This window comes from Festucalex cinctus, chromosome 2, assembly GCF_051991245.1.
Source record: "Festucalex cinctus isolate MCC-2025b chromosome 2, RoL_Fcin_1.0, whole genome shotgun sequence".
Taxonomy (NCBI): domain Eukaryota; kingdom Metazoa; phylum Chordata; class Actinopteri; order Syngnathiformes; family Syngnathidae; genus Festucalex; species Festucalex cinctus.
The window spans coordinates 3,874,668-3,890,959 of record NC_135412.1 but is presented as its reverse complement, the minus strand read 5'-3'; the positions used below and the strand labels follow the sequence as shown (position 1 = coordinate 3,890,959).

General features: G+C 42.8%; 1 protein-coding gene across 3 annotated transcripts; it reads left to right on the top strand.

Annotated features, from left to right (window-relative positions):
• Positions 1-101: 101 nt before the first annotated feature.
• Positions 102-15,509, top strand: LOC144013434 (putative ribonuclease ZC3H12C). Of its 3 annotated transcripts, XM_077512304.1 has the most exons (6): positions 102-376; positions 8,526-9,349; positions 9,417-9,556; positions 9,623-9,857; positions 10,797-10,903; positions 10,984-15,509. In XM_077512304.1, exons 2-6 carry the CDS (start codon positions 8,586-8,588, stop codon positions 12,444-12,446), a joined length of 2,709 nt encoding a protein of 902 aa, XP_077368430.1. In that variant the 5' UTR covers positions 102-376; positions 8,526-8,585; the 3' UTR covers positions 12,447-15,509. The 3 variants fall into 3 exon arrangements, with proteins under 3 accessions (XP_077368430.1, XP_077368428.1, XP_077368429.1); XM_077512302.1 differs by having other exon boundaries at positions 111-376; positions 9,417-9,857; XM_077512303.1 differs by lacking the exon at positions 102-376 and adding an exon at positions 3,411-3,648 and having other exon boundaries at positions 9,417-9,857.
• The last annotated feature ends 783 nt before the right edge of the window (positions 15,510-16,292 follow it).

Sequence of the window (16,292 nt, the reverse complement as noted above, 5' to 3'; positions counted from 1 at the left end):
CCGCCCACGTTGGGGGGTCTGGGGGAGGGAATAATAAAATGGTGTTACTGTTAACGTTTCCAAAAGAGAATTAACCTCCAATTATCTCGTGCATAATAAAAACACCACATAATTCGGTCGGTATTTATTACTCAAACACAGTCGTTAAATCCATCGAGCGACAAGCTATGTGCTTTATTTTGAAATACAACTTGAATTCAAAATTTCTAGTGCCGTGTTGACTATTGTTAACTTGATTCACTAAGGCTGCGTCACGCTCCAAAGACAGTCGGATGTTTTGTGCGTCGCCAGACTCGCCGCAACAATGTGACAGGAACATTTTGTTGGTTTGATATGGAGGCGATTGTCGAAGGACCCCGCGACGGCCACCTGCCAGGTAGGCGGGCGGTTGTAGCTTAGCCTAGCATGCTAAAGCGGTGTCAGTCCGTTGTGCTGCAACAGGGAGGTCGTGACGGTTTGCGTTGCACTGACTGTGCACGCAAACTGCGCGCTCCCTACAAGCACCGCTTTTGCTCCTCAACAGGCTGTTGAAAAGCGTTCCAAATGTCTTTCAGGGCACTTTGTTTGTTTTGAAGGCGCCCCGCTATTTATTTTTTGTTATTTGTGATCGTGACCCTTAATGCTTGTCGGGTGCTTTGCTACATCTGTGAGCCTGCTGGTGTCCCGGAGGGATTTGAGCAATTTGGGAGTACAGAGGGAGTGTCTGCAGCTGTCTCGCCATCCCCCGTGTGGTGTGTATTTTCGTCCCACCTTCTCTTAAAAGTAGCCCAAATGTCATCTACGCACGCGCACAAGCACACACACGAAGTGTACGTGATATGATATTGATATCATTGTAGATCACTTTAGTAGAAAAGGTACTTTTGTAGTAAATAGGCAACAATGAGTAAAGTATAAGAATAATAATTGAGAAACACATTACTTGGGGGCATTCATCCATCCATCCATCATCCATCCATCCATACTAAGCAGCATGGTTTTGTCAGTTGTTTGGAATTACAAAAAAACAGTGTCAAACAAAAGTGTCAAAACCAAAACAAGTAGCATCACCAATAATTTCAGGATCATTTTAAAGGGACACTTCACTTATTTAGCCCATTATAGCAATAAAAAGTTAATATTTTGTCTGTAATTAATTTGATACTTTTATTATATTTCCACATACAATTAGTACCTTTAAAAAAAAAAAACAGGTGAGCTGTGATTGGTTACCTGAGCCCCTGTGATGTCATTTTGCAGTCGACAGCAAGTTGCAAAATGTGTTTTTAAAGGTACTAATTGTACATGAAAAACAATGAAAATATCACATCTATTATAGGCAAAATATTAATATTGACTGCCAAAAATGGCTAAATAAGTAAAGTATCCCTTTAAGCCCAAAGCTATTTTTCAAGTTTTTGCTTGAAAATTACATACCCAAAATAAAAACTGAATATCTCTGCATCCAAAGGTCTATTTGAATAATTCTTGTCATAGTAAAGGCAACACTTGTGAGATGTGTTCAGATGTGTAAATATATGTGTAATATATGTAAAAGTAAATGAAGATGGCACACAGGGTACAACTTGTACAAAATATTAGTGTTATTATTATGCTTGTATTGTACTTTATTTTACCAGACAACATCAAGTAGTACAACTTGTGGACGAAAAATGAAACTGAACTTCTTCATGTACAAACTACGCGCATGACGTCACATTCGCAGACGGAGGGCGGGAAATTCAAACCCGAATCTAGTCTGAAACCTTTTGGCCGGAGGCTTGCAGGAGTACTCATTGGGAACAGCCAAGGTGCTAATCTCCCAATTAGAAGTTGTTTGAGTCGGAAATGGTCAAATAAAAAAAAAGGCTATTGTAAATATATTTTTGGGAAAATTGCTACATAGAGCAGCTTTAAGGTTTGTAAACTCTGTCTTGCTTAGTGAACTGACATTTAATGGTAATAATACTAATGTTTAACAGGTAATATAAAAAAAATGGTTTCAATAAATATTAAATATAATTAAATGCAGAACAGGAAATTACAAAAAACAAAACAATAACCTACAGTTATAAATTAGAAGCCCCCAAAACACGCTCTAGTCTGTACTCTGGTCTGCACTTTTTCAGTGCTTTGTGCAAACAAAAAATGTCCCTGTCTACCCTTCACTCTAATAATATTATTTAGTTATTTATTATTGAGTATTAGCTCAGTGACTACATTTGGTTTGGATAGTCACAACAGCACCTGATATGCTTAAATCTAATAAGCATTCTAGTTTATCGAGCTTGGAGTTGGAAAATATTTATAAAGTTGACAAAATGATCAAAAATACTCACTTGCCTTATAATTGTACACATAGCATATTCATTTGTATACAAACAATTAACTTATTTGCTCCCAATAACATGTAAATACGTTTTTTTTTTAATGTTTTAAGTGTCCCAAAGACGTATTTATGCGTTTTTTTTTGTTTTTTTTTATGGTAAAGCATAGAGAAGGCTTTGATGCAGCCTCTCAACTGCAAAGAACGGTTGCAGAAATGGTAGTTATTACACAAACGGCCAGCAGGTGGCAGCAGAGCAAAGGAGATCAACCAGGGCCATGTAGAAAAAAAGTTAAATTACTTATAATTTTAAATAGATTTGTGAAAACTGATGAAACTTAGCTCTCTTCTAATGCTAATTGCTGCAAAACGGAAACAGAAACATACTTTTTTTTCCTGATGAAAGAAGAGACTTTAATCTTTCTTTTGATAGGTTCCATGTTTTTATAGCAATAGAACACAATATTCTGTGGGCCTTGTAAAAGCAGTCAAAATCCAGTAAAACAGCCGGGAGCGAACGGGACTGCTTCTGTGATGGTGGCGAGTGAATGAGTTAAAAAGTCATTTCTTCATAAGATGTCGTCTTTAAATGATCCTGTTAATCACCGAATAAAAAAAAAGCAGATGATGTCTTCTTGCAAGTCATCTGCCTGAAGTGTGCCGCCACAATAAGGAGGCCTCACATAAAACTTTGAGACGTCCGAGTCCTTTCTCCCTTTGAGCTGAGCCACACTCCTCTTTTAACCCCTGCGTTCTCTTAAAGGCCACGCTAGTCTTGACCCCCCCCCCAATCCACCCCCATGCGCCCTCCTTCCAGGCCCAGACAAAAGAGGACGGATACGGTGGCGCTCTTGCAGCCAGGTGTTCCCCACTGCTGCCCCGGGTCGTAATGGCACCATCCCTCACCCGACAGCTGCCCTCGCCGGCCTCCCATTGTGCGCGTCGATTGTGCGGCCGCCCGCCCCGCGTTGATTCATCGGCCACACAAGCGGACTCTCATTCAGATGTTTACGCGTGTGTGTGTGTGTTTGTGGCTGCATCGCCTGCGCGTGCCTTGGGGGGAAAGCGGGTGTCGCGGGCTCCCCCGACTCCTCCCGCCGTTGTGGCCCCGCCTCATTGTGACACATCCTGCCCGTGATTGGTGCAGATGCGGGCGCTTGGCTGACATTGTTCCTCCATCTGTTCTGCTTCTCACTTGTCCAAAGCGCTTCTGGGACGGGAAACATTTGCAGTTCTTCTTCACTTCCACCCGCAGATTTCGGATTTGAGAATCTAAACATGCGGAAACTGGGATGGCTTTTTTTTTTATTTTCCCCCCTCAGTGCTCGCTGACGATCTTGCAAGTGAGTATGCGCTCGCAATGAAATGATGCATGCAGGCCTTCCCGTGCGAGGAGAGTGATAGTGGAGCTGATGTGATCTTCTTAATGCCGCTTTGAGATGTGAAGTAACGCAGCTTGGATTGAATCAAGCAAAGTTGGCCACAGTAAGACCACTTTTGAGGTGTGCAGAGTGGCGGGTTAGGTTATGTTGATTAAGGCTGGATTTACACTGCAGGACCAATTTAATGTCTATGTCCTTACAACAAAGTTTTTTGTTTTTTTTTGTTTTTGTTTTTTTATGTATATTAGGGTTGGGCGGTAATACGGTATTAAGGTATCGCGCTGTCTAAAAATAGAAACGGTGTCACTTTAAATACCACTATTTAAAAAAAATATATATAAATATATTTTGCCATTGCAACCATGGAGCACCCAAATCACAAAATGTAACGCCCAGAAAACTAAAGAGGAAAAATGTGATGATATTACGGTTTACCCCGGTGTGAGACGGTGAAACGATGTCAAAATCTTAATACCCTAATGTGCACATCTGTTGACAGAGCTGGACATCATGTGACAACTATATAAGCTATATGAAGTAGGGCTGCTCGATTATGAAGAAAATATTATTTGGGTAAGAAATGAAATCATGATTAGGCAGATCATTTCTTTTTGTGGTACAAAACAAGAAAATGTTTAAGTGTAAAAATTGTTAACTTAGACAAATCAAATTCTTTGAGACGCTATAATTATGCAAGTTCCTTTTGGATGAAACCAAATTTATTAGTTATATTAAAATATAAAAAAAAGGTGCAAATATCTATAAATAACTCAAACAACAACAATTAGTATCAATCTTTTTTTAAACAATTATTTTTAATGTATTTATTTATATTGGCAAAAACTTGAAATTGAAGTGCACTGTGCAGTAGGACCATTTATTTTTTTTGGCCCAAAAAAATGTTTAAATCTAAAAAAAAAACAACTAAAAAAAAAATATTAAAGACAAACACTGTAATTATGCAAGTTCCTTTTGGATGAAGCAAAATTGATTAAAGTAGTTATTTTAAACTTTACAAAAGGTGCAAATGTATAAATTTAAACAACTCAAAAATTTGTATTAAATATTTTTTTTCAAACGATTACGCTGATTTTGTAATTGTGGAGTGTAATAATTGAAATAGTAGTTGAACTTAAATTAACGGCACAACCCTAATATGAAACAATGCTTTCTATGCGTTTGTGTTGTTTTGGCATATGCAGACCAAATTTGCGCATTCTGATGATGTCAAGCTAATATGTTATTGTTTACGTATTTCCTTTTTTGTGCGTCCAATATGTGGCAGATTTTTCTCCACATTTGGATGAGGCCTGATATGATCCCGTGTGTGTGTTTTTTTTTTTTTTTCTCTTTACGTTAGCATGATGACACATTTTCCAATTGCTCCACTTAGAGCAAGAAATATGAATTGTAAATATTGCCTGGATATAACAGGTCTTGTGTGTGTTTACTTTGTGGCAGCGCACGTGACCAAAGTGAGCTTCACTTAAAAGTGTGCGCGCTCATTCAAATCATTTGGCTGCGGAGATTTGTGTCAGTTGGGAAAGCCCAGCGTCCTCTATAGTAGCGCCCATAGCTGGGCTAGCTCGATCAGTGGTGGGCGGTGCCAGACAAATGCCGGTCTGCCCCCCCCCGCCCCGTCCCTCACAATCTCAACCGCCACCAGACTGTATTAACTGACCTGAGGGGTCTCGCTCAAGTTTGAAAGATGCAACCGCACTGCGTGGCACAAATGCTCGTCAGTTTTGTTCCGTTGAGACACGTTGATGATGGAGCGGAACTTCCACAGATCAGACAGCAAAATTAGATGGATTTAGGACTTCAATTTGACTTACATTTACTTAAAATTAGTATTTTGCAACTAATTGTAATTATTGTACCATGTTTTAACGCTTAGGTTGGATTTGTTTCTTTGGTGCATCAACAATTAAAGGGATCGTTCGGATTTCATATCCTCACCTCCAGTGTGTGCGATCAGCCTTGACGGTGTTCTGTGAGGCGAGTTCTGGTCCGGTCTTGGACGAGAAGAAAATAGGCCGGCAAGTTGGCTGGCGTAACATAAATAAAGCGTTATTCTTCGAAAACAATTTGTGTTCAAAAGAGTGATACATTTGCATCACAGTACTCCTTTCTGAAAAAAAAGAAAAAAGTCAGACGCCATTACCGCCAGGCACTACTTTTCTGTTGTTCGTATCACTGAGCTGCGCCCCCGCATGCAGTTGATAGACGTGTACTCATCTACAAGTTTGTCTTTTCGAAAGCGGAAGGCGCGACTATCAGCTGTCTACAGGGCGACGCGCAGTGATACGAAATTACCAATGAACAGAAAAATAGTGCCTTTTGGGGGGTAATGGAGTCTGACTTTTTTTTTTTTCAGAAAGGAGTTTTTATTTTTTTATTTTTATTTTTTTTTTAATTTTTTTTAATTATTTTTTTTATTTAAAAAAAAAAAAAAATTAAAAAAAGAAAAAAGAAAAAAAAAAAAAAAAAAAGAAAGGAGTTTTATGTGCAACTGTATCACTCTTTTGAACAAATTGTTTTTAGAAGAAAAACGCTTTTATTTAAGTGGCCCCAGCCAACTCGCCGGACTATTTTCTTCTCGTCCAAGACCGGACCAGAACTCGTGTCACAGAACGCTGTCAAGAGTAAGTCAGTGCTGATCGCACACACTGGAGGTGAGGATGAAATAGAGATTCATGTCAAAAAATTCAAACTCCATTTAACAATAAACAAACAAATACATAAATAATCTTTTATGTTATCTTTTTTTTACGCTTAATTTTATGTTACCATTTTAAACTTCAAAACATTAAACAATAACACAAGAGATAACTGCACCAACCACCCGCCCCCCAACTTCTTGTATTCAATGCTAAACTGTGACATACTTTCATCAGGTTCACATCCATAGTGAGATTGCAGTCAAATGTTTTTATTATTTAAAAAAAAAAAAAAAAAAAATCATCTTCTGAATCAAATCTAAGTCCAATCACAGTACAGTAATATTGTATACCTCCCAGAGTGTAAATTAAAAGTATTATTCTTGTTTGGTCCTCATGAGCTTGTGTTGGTGTAAAATAATTAATGAGCTGTCGCTATCATGTGTTGTGTTGGTGTTGGACTAAAGACACATTGAGAGCCCACCCCCCTTCACATCCCCACACAGTCTAACACGCCCCGTCTGGGCGGTTTGAGCGGGCTTTTTTTTGTGTATGGGGGGACGGTGGGGTGTTTTAAACAGCTTAGCAACCGTGGCTTGGTTGCTAAGTAGTCCCCCTTTTTTTATGAAATGCACCCCGTGTCCCATCCCCTAATCTCCTCCCAGCTTGTTCTTCGGTTTTATCCACATGACCTTTTCAGGGTCTCTCTCTCTCGATCTGTCTCCAGTGTGCAGCAATTTCTATGTGCATGAACGTCATTTTTTTTTTTTCCCACCCTTGCTGTCTTTTTCCCCATCCATCACCTTCTGACCTGCTGAGTTTCAATTGTGTTTCCACCCGTGGGTCCACCACTCCACCACGCACTTGCATGCAAACCATCCCAGTGAAAAGAAACTTGTACCAAAAGTTGAATGTGCGAGTGGAGAGGCTTATTTGTGTCCCATTGTGGGCTTTGGTTTTCCCAGTTTCCACTGGGTTGTTGAATAAAAAGTCTGTAATGTTTTTATTCTTATTTTGACATGTGACTGACAAGTCACGCATATTTATTAAGAAGAGCTCTGTTGTTAACTTGTTGCCACGAGAACCTGACATGATGAGACAAGAGAACTAGCATGCATTGCTTAAAAATGTAAAATGCCGTTTTGAATTCCTTCCCGATTGTGTACATTTTGACCATCGTAATTAGGTTGTTTTCCCGTAGGGTCATGCAACTCTCGACATAGTGGTTTTTTTTTGTTTTCTGTTTGTGTTTGAATCGTGTGGCCACCAGCCAGGGGCGAGAGTGGCGCAGGGCAACCCCTGTAACTTTAATAAACTTTATTATAAAACCATATTTATTCACATAGTAACTGAAATTTTCCTCGTTTTAAAAAGCATTTCAACTGACAGGCTGAAAAAAAATTCACAATTTGGTCAATTAATATTTTTTCAAAAATCTATTCTGTTGGTCAGTATGGGTGTTATTTTTAAAAAATTATTGACCAATCCAAAGTGTTGAAACATTGAAACATGTCATTACATCATCAAAGCTTGCTCGCTTTGATGATGTAATGTTAGCGGTTGAACAGAGATGCTGTTTTTGGGGTCTCCTGAAAAGTGACTATTTTGGAGGTACAAGGTTTTGAATAGCCTACTAGTATACCTTTTTATGATATTCAAATATTTTGAGATAGGATATTTGAGTTTTGCTTAAGCTGTAAGCCATAATCAGCAATATTAAAATAATAAAAGGCTTGCAATATTTCAGTTGATTTGTAAGGAATCCAGAATGTCTGACATTTTTCCATCCATCAATCAGCAATCCTTGCGAGGGAACGCAAAGTTGTTGTTTTTTTTTCTTTCTACCATGTCACCTTACCGTAGGTTTTCAACCAGGATGTCAGCAAGAATTTTTCTGAACCCTTCTCCAGCTGCTCTTATGTTGTGAACTTGTGATGGTGTCTGTGCTAATGATTGTGTTCAGTGCTTCAACAAACTGAAATGGTAAGATGACATCAGTCACATTATTGCCAGGCATGAAGTGAATTTCTGTTAGTGCTTAGCACATTCTTTCATTACAATTTGGCCATGTGTTTTCACTGAACAAATGCCACCGTGGCTTCAGAGTGAGTTACACTTGAGTACTGGAGGCTTCCAATTGTAAACTGTCAACATCACCAATTCTTTTCACTTCTTCAGGCATCGCTGACTCCATGATTGTGAGGTGGCTGCAATCGACCGGATGTCCGTGACAGCTCCATGGGCCAGAAGAATCATGCGGATGCAGGAGCTGACCGCATCCTCGACCTGGAGCTCGAGTATCTCCACGTAGCGGGGGCTGACCGGCAGGCTGGCGGCGCCGACGGGCCTCCTGCCATGGAGGAGCAGGGGGAGACCGGCACTGGCACCGCCCCCCTGGCAGCCATGGCGGAGGATGGTGCCCGTTTCCACAAAGCGGACGAGCCACGGGCGTCTCCCACTCCCGCGCTCACTGGTGACCTCAACCCAAAAGGAGACAACAGCTCAACTCACAGCAAGAGCAACCACCAGCCGCTCTGTCGGACCCAATGTGTGGACTTGGGGACAGAAGGACCACCCGAGCTGCCAGTCGAACTTTCATTAGAGGGCCCACAAGACGATCTCGCCCTCCAGCCACCCGTGTCTCCGGAAAAGTCCTCCCAGTCCGAGCCCACGCTGGCCGACGAGCAGTACCAGGCCAAACTGGGATTTGCGCTCAAACTTGGCTATTCCGAGGAGACGGTGCGGCTGGTACTTTCCAAACTGGGACCGCGCACTTTGATCAACGACATACTGGGAGAGCTGGTCAAACGGGGCTCGTCAGACGGCGAGCAACCAGTCGGGTCGTCTGCCTCCACTTCGGCGTCCTCGTCCTCTTGTTCCTCTTACGGTTCCTCCGATTTGCCGGCAGCCTCGGGTTTGGATTCACCGTGCCCGCCAGAGCCTCTGTGTGACCAGGAAAACCTGCGGCCTGTCGTGGTGGACGGCAGTAACGTAGCCATGAGGTGAGCAGCCCATCGCGACTCCTCGGCGTTTTTAGAAGGAGACTTATAATATTCTTCTGTCCCGTAGCCATGGCAACAAGGAGGTATTCTCCTGCCAGGGCATCCAGCTGGCTGTCGACTGGTTTTTAGAACGCGGCCACCACGATGTCACAGTTTTCGTTCCGGCATGGAGGAAGGAGCAGTCTCGGCCAGACGCCCCGATAACAGGTCAGTTGGAAAATCTGGACAGAAGCGTTCGTAAATGCAGCCGACTGTGTCTCACGTCCTCTGCAGACCAAGAGATCCTGCGGCGTCTGGAGAAGGAGAAGATCCTTGTGTTCACTCCCTCGCGCCGCGTGCAAGGCCGGCGTGTGGTCTGCTACGACGACCGCTTCATCGTCAAGCTAGCTTACGAGTCGGACGGCATCATCGTGTCAAACGACAACTACAGAGACCTCGCCAATGAGAAACCCGAGTGGAAGAAGTTCATTGATGAACGACTACTCATGTACTCCTTTGTCAATGACAAGTAGGTCTGCGCCACGGAAGATTGGACAATTAAGTCCAAGAATTTTGAGGACAAGGAATATTTGAAACAACCCCATGTACCTTTCAGTTGAAATTTCAAACAGCAACAACTAAAATGAATTTTCACGGATGCAAGACCTCACAAAATTGACCTTGACTGAGCTAACAGGTCTACATTTAATATTGCTTTAAACATTCATCTAATTGCAGGGTTTTCACAGGTCATTAAAAAGGATTAAAAGTCGTTAAATTGATTTAGCTAAAATGAAGTCCTTAAATGGCATAAAAAAACAGTTGATGTAAAAGATTGTTGTTGATGCTGTATTTCACATATACAACATTGTGCAAAGGAGCCACGAAACACAATTTGGGAATAACGTGGGGACTGGTGACTATCTGTAATTTGCAATGAACAAAATGGCCTGTTCCAAATAACATTTGCTTTGACATTGAAAAGAAAAATGTATTGTTTCTATTACCAACATCTAACATGAAACATCAGTGCCTTCTAGTGGCAGAAAAATTCCTTAACACAAATCTATGACTCAATGTTTCACACTCTTTTAAACTGTCTCTTTTTAACTTCAGTAAACGTAAGTTTATGGATTACTAAAAAAAAATTACTGTATGTAAACGAAACTAAAACTAAAAGATACAACCACATTTGTATTTGTAAACCATATTTGTCAACTTATATGTTGATTAAACAACTTGAAAAATATTTTATTCTACATTTACAACAGATATAAAATGGGTGAAGAATTTCAGATTAATCACAAGTTAACTGGAAATCATGCTATTAATTATAAAATTATAATCGACTAACAGCCTTAATATGTAAACAGCATATGCATATATGTATGTAAATTTGTGTACACTTATGTGGGATATGAGTATTGTACTGTATTGTTTCTCCTGATCTTCCCTCCCCGTCTGTCAGATTCATGCCCCCGGACGACCCACTCGGGCGACACGGTCCCAGTTTGGACAACTTCTTGAGGAAACGACCTGTGATGCCCGAGCAGAAAAAACAGCCTTGTCCGTATGGTGAGCGCACAGTGGGATAAGACAGACCCACGTCGTTTACGAATCTGCTTTATTGACTCCACATCTGTCTGCATCTTCAGGAAAGAAGTGCACCTACGGCCACAAATGTAAGTACTACCACCCAGAGAGAGGCGCTCAGCCGCAACGCGCCGTGGCCGATGAGCTGCGGGCCAGTGCCAAGACCTGCGTTGCCACCAAGAACCAGGGCGACGCCGGGCTGGTGAAGAGCCACAGCGTGCCGGCTGGCAGCACGGAGGCAAATAAAGGCGTGGCGAAACGCCAGTCGGACCCCGGCGTGCGAGCGCTTTCGTACAGCGACGCCGAGGAGAAACTGGCGGCGAAAGGGCGGACGGAAAGCCAGAGGAGCGGCGGTAATTGCGGCGGGACCACAAGCTTGTCTGCGGTCGCAGGAGGCCCTCACCAGGATCAACAGTCCCGATCGGGCACCCCTCAGTGTGTGCCCCTGCCCCCCTGTCATGACCTCTACCCACACTGCGAGTCCCCAGACCTGAACTACTACTCGGTGGCGCACGCCTACAGCTGCCTGCGCATCTCGTCCAGGCAGAGCCCGGACGGTCGCTTCCCGCACGACGGCGACCTCCGACTCGGCTCCGCGGGGTCGGCCGGGTCCGAGTGCGGCAGCGAAAGCAGCGCAAGCTGCGGCAGCAGCTGCGACTCGTACGGCGAGCGGCCGTGTCACGCTTGCCAGGACGGCTCGGTGGACGACGCTTACGCCAACCCCCACGGTCGGCCGCATTTCCGTCAAGGAAGCCACGAACCGTGCGGCTTTCCTGTGGCCGATTACGCCAACGTCCCACACGGTAAAGCGCACGGTTATGACACAAGCGCGTCACCGGGCCAAAGCTGGGATCACAGTCAAACTCCCGACACGGTCCCAAAGCGGCCCCTCTACCCATTACCCCTTCATTTCCAGCACCATCCGCTTGCGACACGTTCTAGCTGTCCCGCCGACTACCACACGCTGGCTGCGTCGAATACCCCGAGCTCTCCCATTGGTCGCCGCGTGGCTCCGGCCAGAGCGGAGAGCGCATCAGAATCTCACCTTTATGAGCACCTATGCATATCCCAACATCACCATCGAATGAAAGCTTTGCCCACCTGGGATGCGTACTATAGGGAGCCGCCGGCGCTTCCTCGGTGCGGTCCCGGTGCCTATCAGAGCGTGCCAGAAACGTGCCAGTCACCATGGCACTCGCCTCATTGGGCACAAGATGGCTTCACGTCGCGCCACGTGTCTCATCAAGCGCCCCACTCAGCTCCTTCGCACTATTTAAGTCACCCAATACCTCCTGCCCAGTCTCCTCTCCCACCTCACCTCACCACGTCCCCTTACACCTCGCAGCTTCCAGAATCTCCGGGGCACAGCCGGTACGGGGACGCGAGGGAGAAAGCATACGCAAACCTGTGCAACATCTTCCCGTCTGATCTGGTGAGTCGGGTGATGGCCAGGAGCCCCCACGTCACGGACCCCCAGCAGCTCGCAGCTGCCATCCTGGCCGAGAAAGCGCAGATGGGTTACTGAAGGGAATTGGAGAAGGGACTTACGGATTCTTCATTTACCACTCTGACTTGTCCCTAGGTGTGATTGTGACGGTGGGTGGTCGTTTGTCTCTGTATTCCCTGCAATTGACCTGACCATAAACCGCGCCCGCATGACCTTAGTAAACCAGTCAAGATGCAAGACGCCATGTCTGTGACGGCATGTGCGTTTTGCTGCGGACAAACAAAAGCAATCCAGCTCCCTGTAGCGCATTGCGTGGTTATCCAAAGCCAAGAAGAAAAAAAAATGAAAATGGTTAAACACTATAAGTCACAGCTTGTGTAAGAGAGACACAAGAGAGACACTACCCGGTTTATTCCATTCCCCTAAACCAGGGGTGTCCAAACTTTTTCATTTGAGGGCCACAAACAGAAAATCAGAAGGACACAAGGGCCACTTGAGAAATTGTGTTTAGTCCAAAAAATTGTACAAATAATTTATTTGTGCTTTTGCATATTTAGAAAAATGCTACAGTATATAAACCAATTTATTTGTAATATAGCAATACGGTTATTATAGTTTTGGAATTTTTCATTTTGGTTAGTTTTTATTAGTTTTCAGGGTGATTCTGTTAGTTTTTATGAGTTTAGTTCTTTAAAAATGCTTAATTTTAGTTGAGTTTGTTAGTTTCAGTATTAGTATTAGTGTTTTGTTTTTTATTAAATGTGTATTACTTGTGCGCAATATTAAAAAAAAACACCATGTGAGCAACGTCATCTGAAGGTGCTTTTCTATTGGCTGCTGCTAGATGACGTCACTTTTGTGTGACATACTTTCAAGCGTCATTATTCTGGTTTATATCAAAATAAATCTCCTAAAAATCACATTTAAAATCATCCCCAAAGTCTCATGCATTAAATTAATTACCAATGACTAAAGCGAAAGACATTTTTGCTATAATTATAGTTAGTTTTGTAAACATAAAATGTAGTTTCAGTTAGTTTTCGTTTTTTAAAAGCATTTTCGTTTTTATTTTATTTCGGTAACTGTATTGTTTTTTTAATTTTAGTTTTATTTTTTTCATTAGTTTTAGTTAACTAAAATAACCTTTATTGGCACCTGTTTTTCGATACCCTCCGTTCTTAATTTGACCATCTCCAAACATTTTTGTTTTGTTTATTTTATTTGAACTGAGTCAAATGTCATTTTTAGCATACGTTGTGGGCCACTGAAAAATGGATGGCGGGCCGCAAATGGCCCCCGGGCTGTAGTTTGGACACCCCTGCCCTCGACCCTCAAACAACTATGAAAAATGTCTGCGCTGGATCAAACTATGTGGAAGACCACACACACGACCAGTCGAATCCCTCTAAAATGACCAGAAACTACTACGTCTCCATTGTTGTCATTAGCCAAAGGCTAACAATAGCTCCGGGTAGCTAAACGTCCACACGTTTGACTTACTATTTACTATAAATGCCAACAAAACATAATATAAACGTAAAATAAATAAACGTAATATAAATTCATTCTCACCTGACTTGACAGGAATAATGTCCAAAAACTTCGTTTTTTGCCGACAACAGGTCGAAATAAGTGAGGCGACTTTCTTTTCCTTACATCTGCAGCAGCAGAGAGCGATGCGTATTTCCTTCTGTTTTGGGGCAAAATTGCATGGTGAGGGAGTGAAGAGTAAAAAATTTAAAGCCCTTTGCTTGCTTCAAAGAGAAATATCGGCGTCCTGAAAATACCTGACCGAGAAATCACAAGGAACATTTGACAACCAGCTGCGTGTCGCAAAATGTGGGCGGGGAGGGACGTGCCACGGTAATGTCAATTGGCTGGCAACCAGTTCAGGGTGTACCCCACTGCCCGAAGCTGGCAGGGATAGGCTCCAGCCCCCCCGGCGACCCTTGTGAGGATTCAGCGGTTAAGAAAATGGATGGTTGGACTTGTGGATTCCAGAATGTGTGGCTGACAGCAAAATGCTGATGGATAAGCTGATAAGGTCTGCTTTGATGACTTGATCAGTGAACAGTGCTGATTTGGTGTCACCATTGCACCTGTTAGGCAGCACATCATGTGTACGTTGCATTTCACATTGCACACCAAAATTAATCTGTGTTTGGGGGGCCTTTTTTGTGTGCTCGTCATCTTGTTGGAGATGACGCAAGGCAAACCTGTGGCGTGTACCTTAGTTTTAGTAAGGGACATCTCGTTCTCATGTAAAACATATATAATTTTTTTTTTAAATTATATATATATATATATATATATATATATATAACACAAACTGATCTGTGTGGCCCCTTCTATTGGGTTGACTGGAATCTGCTACAGACAGAACCTCTCATGTGTAAATGTGTCATGTAAATATATTTAACGACTTTCAGCAGATTCCAGCGCAATCCCCGATGAGCCACATTTGATACGAATTGTATCAGGAGCTGAGTCGCCGATGTGATGCGGTATGTTAACTTGTCACTCCGTGTGTAGCTCAACACTCCTGATGTACTAAATATGTTTCAGCTCATTTATTATTTTTATTATTATGGAAAATTCCTGTGGACAAAGGCAGTTTGTGGCCTACTTTGTATAGGTATGTTAGCTGCTTTTGGGATTTTTGGTTCAAGACCGCTTCTTTTCCGCAGCATCTCTGTCGAGAAAACAAATGTGATGTGGGTCGAGTCTTTCTTGACCAGTGAAGAGTGTTGAGAATGAAAGCTGCTTTTCTTGCAGCCTGTTTACCTGACTTGCGATGCTGTTGAAAAAGAAGCAAATCCCCCCAAAAAAGAAAAAAAAGTGTGTAACAATGAAGCGCCTTCACTGGGGCCTGCTGGCACCGTGTGTCAGCGTGGCACCCGAGCGTGGGCCCAAAGTAATGCCTCTTCGTGGCATCGTGCTTACGACACATCCGATACTCTGAACTATGTTCAGCTAACTGTTGTGCATGTTTTCCGCGCCTTTTGATTTATGCATGTGTATTTGTGACGATTTGACTCCCCGCATCATTTAAAGTTCACTCCAATAACTCTGTAAGATTTTACTCTTGTGACTGTTCACTAAACTATGAAATAAAATGGTTATCGCTGTGACCTTCTCTGGTTGGACGGTTACCCATCTTTGGCACCACTTACCAGTTGAAAGCAGTTAAAGGGATCGTTCGGATTTTTTGACATGAATCTCAATTTCATCCTCACCTCCAGTGTGTGCGATCAGCACTGACTTACCCTTGACAGCGTTCTGTGACACGAGTTCTGGTCCGGTGTTGGACGAGAAGAAAATTGTCCGGCGAGTTGGCTGGGGTCACCTAGATAAAGCGTTTTTCTTTTAAAACAATTTGTGTTCAAAAGAGTGATACATTTACATCACAATACTCTCTCCTGAAAAAAAGTAAGACGCCATTACGGCCGGGCACTACTTTTCTGTTCGTTCGTATCGCTGCGCGGCACCCCGCATGCAGCTGATCGACGCGCGCTAATGATACGGAAAAATAAAATAACATAAATTCAATAAATAATAATGCAAACTGATCACCAACATTAACCCAGGAGCACAATATATTAAAAAAAACAACTTTAACCTGCAAAACCAAAATACATAAAATAATTTGTGCTGATTTTTATTTTTATTTTTTTTACTGTGTGCAAAGCACGCATGCTCAGTGCAAACAAAACCTCTACACACCACCTAGCAAATGCTAACCTGCGCACACTCTGCCAATAATGAGAGCGCCACTGCCCCCTAATGTAGTGGAGGTGCAATTGCACTTTATTCGAGGACAGGTAAATAAAAAAATAAAAATAAAAATGCATGTTCCCCGAGGTCAAAGGCGCCCCCCTGGGGGGCCCCGCCCCACTATTTGAAAAGCACTGCTTTTATGTCACA